This window comes from Monopterus albus, unplaced genomic scaffold (genome assembly GCF_001952655.1).
Source record: "Monopterus albus unplaced genomic scaffold, M_albus_1.0 scaffold22.1, whole genome shotgun sequence".
In the NCBI taxonomy this organism is placed as follows: domain Eukaryota; kingdom Metazoa; phylum Chordata; class Actinopteri; order Synbranchiformes; family Synbranchidae; genus Monopterus; species Monopterus albus.
In genome coordinates, this window is record NW_018127902.1 from 2,178,486 (window position 1) to 2,185,515 (window position 7,030).

Below are 7,030 nucleotides of genomic sequence, written 5' to 3' on the forward strand. Positions count from 1 at the left end.
TATATATATATATATAGCACCTGTCTTTTAGACATCTGTTTCATTCATCTACAAAATATAATATTAAAACAACTATATCTGACTTGTGTACAACATACCTCAGATTTGTAAGCATCCAACTGGGCATCTAACTCTTCTGCTGATAGTTGGCCTCTGTTTCTGCTTCCTCTCCCCCGAGCTCTGAAACCTCCACTGCCACCACCTTGCCTTCCTTCACTCCTTTCACTCCTTTCACTCCTTTCCTTCCTTTCAAACATGGGCTGACCAAGCCTGCTCCGGTCAAATCCTCTGTTTGAACTGGAAAAAAAAAAAAAAACAGATAAATGAGGTGATTTTTGACAATACCATACGTTTACAATAATAACCTCCGGTCACTGGCACTGTACCTATTCTGACTGCAAGTAAAGCAAGCTCGGTTGCTTGTTTCATTTCTGTGAAGTGCACCATTTGAACACACTAGGCACATCCCAAATCTCAATGCACGTTTCCCTCACTTGTGCTTTTCCTTTGCATTTTAGTTCCTCCCATGTTAGGAGAAGATGCAAGAAGAAAATGCAAGGTGAGAGGAATCAAAGAAAACACTTTTTTGAATTATGATTTGTCCTTTTCCTCCCATCCTTCATCTTAATTGTGCACCCACCAGCTGATTTCTTACAAAGAGGCATGTCGGTTCCAGAAAGACTAGTACTAGGCCACTAATAACGTACATTTAAATTTAGTGCCAGGAACAAAATTTATATTTAGGCTTTTATATAATGCATTTATGAATTATTTTACTGTCTACACTTAAAGCTTTTGTAAAACTTACTTTTGTGTCAACTGTCTACGCAGTGTGTCAGTCTCTGAAGTCACTTGCTGGATTTTCATGGGACGTCCTAAAAAAGCAAAAAACTTTAGTGCTTCTGAAGAAGCACCCAAATTATGGCATCATTTAAGACCTGAATCCTCACCATCAAGTGGGACACCATTATAGTGCTTCAAGGCTTTTAGTGCATCTGCCTTATTTTCAAAGTGAACATCTGCCGTTCCTTTACTACGACCGGACCGGTCGTAGTGTATAGATGCTTTCTTTAATTCCCCAAACTCTGCAAACAGATCCTGGAGGGCAAGGAAGAAACATCAGCCATGTTCCCAACATGTTGCTGCTAGCACCATGGAATAAGAGAGCTCAGTGACCTACCTTGATATCCGAGTCAGAGACACCAAAGTCCAGATTGGAAACCAGTAGCTTGCCACTACTTTCTGCACTTCTTTCAGCTCCCACGCTTTGTCCTCTGTACCCACTATTGTGTTCCTCAAACATGTCATGCTGCCATTTGTCTGGTAACTCTCTGGGCTGGGAAGAGCAAAACATAAATAAAAATGCTGTCTTCAGATTCCACATGTGGTAGAAATTCACAAGAAATTGACTTGTAATCAGATTACCAGATAAATGTTACAGCATATTCCAAATTAAATAAGCATGTAAAGGTACTGCCTATGTCACACCTGAAGCCTATAAAGAAGGCATGTTTATGATAGATCCATATGTCTCATAAGCTAACCGCTTTTTATATACCCACTATAGTCATTACTCCCTATATGAACTGTTAACTCATGTAACTTATCTTCATATTCTGCACTATTTCATTCCATTTCGTCCCATTGCACTAGTGTTTTATAAACTTAATATACTTTATCCATTACTCGTAATTTAAATACATAGTCTGTTGTATATTACCTTACATATCTTACTGTAAATATCAATTGTACATACTGGATATTTAGTTCTGACTGTTCATACTGTAGATAATGCGCACTCTGCACTGCTGTTATTGCACTTCTGGTTAGATGCTAAACTGAATTTCAATGCCTTGTACTTGTACATGTGTAATGACAATAACGTTTAATCTAATCTAATCTAAAAGAGGGTGGCAGTCAGGAAAGGACCATTCAGGTCTTCCATGTGCGCCTTTCTTCTGTGAAAAAAACGAAATCTTCCATCCATGATAAACGAACACCCAGCCAAGTCTCTCTCTCTCTCTCTCCTCGGTCTCGGGGACACGTTTTTAGATAGATTGATATTTTATTGATCCAAATGGAAACTTGCACTGTTTTTTCTGCTCAGTGTTGCTCAAGGAGAGTGAAACATGGTGATGGCGGTAACGGCCTACAGCTGAAGAACACCCAGAAAACCTCACTCACCTCAGGTCAACTATCTTTCAGGCAAATACACCATTTTCGGTAGTTCATTATCATGTGACCACGACTGATAAAACTGATCATTTGTTTTTTTTCCATTTCAACTGCTTCTCGTTCATACCCTGGTGTACGGTGTGGATCTGTTGTTTCTCTCACGGTTGAAGTTTCCCTGTCGATTCCGCACTGGTCTCGACGACCCACCGGCCCGAGCCGAACTTCCACTCTGCCCTGACGATTCTCCTCCGCGGCTGCTGCCTCCTTTCTTATTCATCTTAATAATCTCGTCCAGTGACATGCTCATCTTATCAGCCATCGTGGGTCTTAAGCCTGTAACTATCGCTTAAGACGAACAACAAAAAAAACTTTCAGTGTCAACGTCCAACTGTTTGTGAGGCGCTCACCCAGTTTCGCGGTGTTACAACTTCCGGAAATATATATATACTATGCGGAAGTGGTGACGACAAGTCCTGCCTTTTTTTTTTCTTTTCCTTTTTTCGAAAAACTTTATTTTACATATTGTAGTGTGTTGAGGGAACGTCGTGGACCTTATAAACACAGGGATATGCTACCTATGAATAGTTCTTTTTAACTTTTTAAGCATTTATAATTATAAATTATATTATTATAATGTCAATATTCCCTATAGTGCTTTTACTATAGCTGCATGATTGTTGAAGATTAAGCAGATGAAGTTGTGAAATGTTTCAGTAATAAATATTTAATTACCACATTTTATCATCTAACTTCATGTGATGTGAAATAAATATTTTTGTAGTATATCAAAAAAAAATTTTTTTACAGTGATGGGCAAGACAGTCTCCCCATTGGTCAAACTTCTTTTTTCCTGCTATTGTCATGTTTGTACATTGTGTCATACTGTATCTTGAAACACACTCAGACCCTTGTGTACTACACAATAACATCTTAACTTCAGCCTTTAGCAGATAAAGGCCTGTCAGTCAGATAAAGTTCTTGATGATAAACAGAGAGCCTAAACCAAATTAAGTTGCAGGATCTAATGAGAGACCAAGCAAACTGTGCTTATGGTGTGACATTTTAATCAACATTGTCAATCCATTCTGTCATGGCTGCTCAGGCCATGGCAAGTAAGGAGAGATACCAATTTCAAACTTGCAAGCATGACTTTACTCAACGAAAAGTTACAACACAAGCAAAACTATGAGGTTTGTAAATCTATAGGATCAGTAAATGTGAGTGGCTGCATGACAGATCTGCTGTATAGTGTTGTATGAATAAAAGAGTAAACAGAAAACAAAGAGCTACACTGCTGTCCTCTCCTGGACTGAAGATGATGGGTATTTATTAGTTAATGGGGAGCATTGGGCCCAGGTGCTCCCTCTCACCCAAATGATGATCTGCCCACCTAGTACCTGCAAAAGAGGGAGGGCAAACAAGTACTAACAGCCACAGGCCAGGGCCCTCACAGTTCACACTGAAGGCTGTTTTGTAATAAAACTGGAAAAATGGGGAGCAGGATGAAGTGTTGTTTCGGTCAACAGCCACTAGAGAGCGCCCTGTTGGCAGAAAAGAGAAATATGTTGCTTATCATTTGTCAGATTATGTACTAGTAAGAAGGGGGGAAGAGGTGACTATTGTAGAGCAGGAAGTAGCAAAGGTTAGGAAGGATGAGGTGTGGAAGGCTCTGAGAAGAATGAAGAGTGGAAAGGCTGTTGGTCCAGATGACATACTGTACCTGTAGAGGTGTGGAAGTGTCTAGGAGAGACAGCAGTGGAGTTTCTATCTAGTTTGTTAGAAAAATTTCACAGTATTGATAGAAAAAGCATGTGGGTATCTTCGAATGTTGGTGCAGAATTCTCCGTTTTTGTTGCCATCTCCCCACCACACCTGCCACTTTGTGGGAAGACAATAAGGGAAATTTGTACTTAACACAGGCCTTGAAGACACTTACTGCAGGTGATCTTTCTAACTTCCTAACAACCACAAAAAGGTGTGTATTCCCTTTAGTGGAATGATGGGGCTTGTACAGCCCACAGATAGGTGCTGTTCATATTTGCCGAGCTCTAGAGGGAGATATCTACACCATTCTCATACTGATGGCCTATACTGTATAAGGCTGCAGTTGGCCTGTCACTTAGGTCAAAAGATGTGGTCCATGTTGGGCAACAGAAGTCCAGATGAGTAGTCACACCAATCTGATGTGTTCAGTCTAGTGTGGAGATGACACTGTAGAGTTACCACAGTGAAAGCAGGTGGAGTCATACTAGAAGTAGCCGTTTCAGTTAGTTCAGATGAGAGGTGGCGCTCTGCTCAATAGTTCTAGTATTCAGATAGAATAGATCAATGTCAGACTGGTGTATGGAAGTAGCCTGACAGAAAAATGTGTCAGTAAAAAGGATCTGCCTTGAGACAACCTGGCTATTCCCATGTTATTCAGGTCATACTCTAGGTGTGTTCAGTAGTCCAGGATGTTGATGGAAACCAGTGGGTTTATGCATCAGTATAGTTAATGTGTGAAGAGATTTTGGTGAATAGAGAGTCCAGTTTACTTTGTCAAATGCTTTTTCTGTGTCTAATGATAGGATTATAGTTTTGGTTTGTTTTTACTGAGAAAATTGATTATGTTAAATATTGTATACATGTTATCTGAAGCTTTTCTTTTTTTGATTAAACCTGTTTGATCTGGGTGGATTAACACGGAGATAACTCGCTATTCTGGTGGCTAGAGCTATGGCAATGACTTATAAGTCTGTGTTTAAAATGATAACTGGAAGGTTGGGTTGCGCCTTTGTTGGGTCTTCAGCATTACGTCATATGTATCAGTATCATTTCTGTTGTTTTATTCAAATGATTGAATGGGTCTTATATTTGACAAAGACACAATCCCCACAGACTTTTTATTGCTGGCATTAAGATTTTGGCATGTTCCTCTTGGATAAACTAAACATTTTAACAACACTAAACTTACAACCACTGAGTTGACATTCAGTATCACTTGCTGTGTTGAACCAGCCATAAAGTATAATGCAGAATACAGAGAAAACAGAGAGAGAAAAGAGTCAAATAAATGCCTTTCTTGTTTTTAATGCCACCTAGTGACTCTGCTTTAAAGATGTTCTTCATCTCGGCTGGTTGACACAAAGTAAAGATTCTCATGGCATATCATTTCTCAGTATGTCATGCTGTCCATTTAAACTTAAGGCAAAAATGTGTCTTTTTGTTTTTAAATCCTCAGGCTGAACTAAAACAGCAGCAGATTTGATACCTTCATATATTTTATGGCAATGAATTTAACTCCACAGAAGCTGAAACAGACAGAGATGAAATACAAATAATAAAGGTAGGAATACTTTCCACATCTATAATTTATTAATATCTATACTGTACTATCATATACAATGATACACTGATGTTTTTTCATTGAAAATCAATTAAATGTCTGTTTTTAAGACACAAACTGATAACCTCTACATGCTTAATTCATTCAGAAACAGTTTTTTTGGATTTAAATATAATGGAATCATTTACAGTAATTGAAAATGATACACACAGTCTGTGATATTCAGTTGTCACCCAGTAGTATGAATGTCTGACAATCTGCTGTCTTATTCTGTATTTAACTGTCAGCTGATTTGGAACTTTATTGTCTTTGCTCTATGTTTGGTCACCTCTGTCAGTATGATTGAAAGCATGAATGATACCCCTGTCTACATTTACAGCATACCAGAATGCTTGCAAATAATGTATTTTCTATTAGTAATATTTCTGATACTTAATTAAGCACTTTATAAGCTGATACTGTATATGGTGTATGACAATAACATCAGGTACACAGGTGTGAGAGTAAAGTCCACAGTGGAGGTGATTAATTAAAGCATAAATCGCTTTCATGTCTATAAATACAGTCAAGAATAACTACAGTAAAGCCTTACTAGTGCCCCCTTGAGGTTTCAGTGTTCTTTTGATGCCACACTGATGTGTTGGACAAACAAAGTAGTGGAGCATGAAATAGCTAGTCTTAGATCCATAGTCTTTTCAAAAGCAGGCTTAGGGTTTTTCTTGAGGGTGATTCCAGAGGGTCATAGAAATATAACAGCATTGAGATTGAAAAGCTAAAACCCAATGGTATGCTGCTTTACTGACACATGCTACTCTTTTTCTTCTGGCAGATGTCACTCATTGTTGGCATACTGGCATATGCCACTGCTAGTTATAGTATGTCACTGCTGTGTACCACATAAAAACAACATGTGCTCATGTTCCACACATACCCCTCTCCCTGTTGTACTAACAAAAGGTGGGTGCCATTTCTTTAAGAAGCTGTTTTCTCTCAGCTAAGCTCCTACTTTGACAAATGTAGCATCCAGGACAAATACGTACAGTATCAATTAGGTTTTAGGATGCACCATAGTGGTACACCATAGTCAGCTCTGCTGCTTTCAACGCAATCAGTCACATCATCCTTTTCCAACATGCCTTAAGCATGTTGTGGGCATTCAGGAACTGGGCTTCAGTGGTTTACCTCCTACCACCAAGACAGATCAACCTTAGTTAAAATTGATTAAGTCTGCTCTTCCTCTACACCCATCTCCTGTGGAGTACCACAAGGCTCTATATTAATCTCTATTATATTTTCTTTATACCTGACTGAGCTATTTTTTGAAAAAACTCAAAACTTGAGTATGTGCGCGCCATGGAGGTGACGTTCGATATTGGAGCCAGCGACGTCGTACGTCAATGCAGACCCGTTGTGTATGCGTGGATGATTACATTTGCATGTTTTCATTGTTGACGTCTGATTGAAATATATCCATAGTTTTTATAGCGTAGTTCAGAGCTGTTGAAGCCACTGTGGGAGCGTATTCAGCAA

The 7,030-nt window shown here is 39.0% G+C and overlaps 1 protein-coding gene across 1 annotated transcript in view; it reads right to left on the bottom strand.

Annotated features, from left to right (window-relative positions):
• The window catches only part of LOC109956830 (THO complex subunit 4-like), a 3,262-nt gene extending 644 nt beyond the window's left edge, over nt 1-2,618 (bottom strand). The window contains exons 1-5 of the mRNA XM_020594197.1: nt 2,303-2,618; nt 1,181-1,336; nt 951-1,098; nt 809-875; nt 99-297 (exon numbers count right to left, since the gene is read on the bottom strand). Of these exons, the coding sequence (XP_020449853.1) occupies nt 99-297; nt 809-875; nt 951-1,098; nt 1,181-1,336; nt 2,303-2,494 (762 nt within the window). The 5' untranslated portion in view covers nt 2,495-2,618. The remainder of the gene's footprint in view (nt 1-98; nt 298-808; nt 876-950; nt 1,099-1,180; nt 1,337-2,302) is intronic.
• Nucleotides 2,619-7,030: the final 4,412 nt, after the last annotated feature.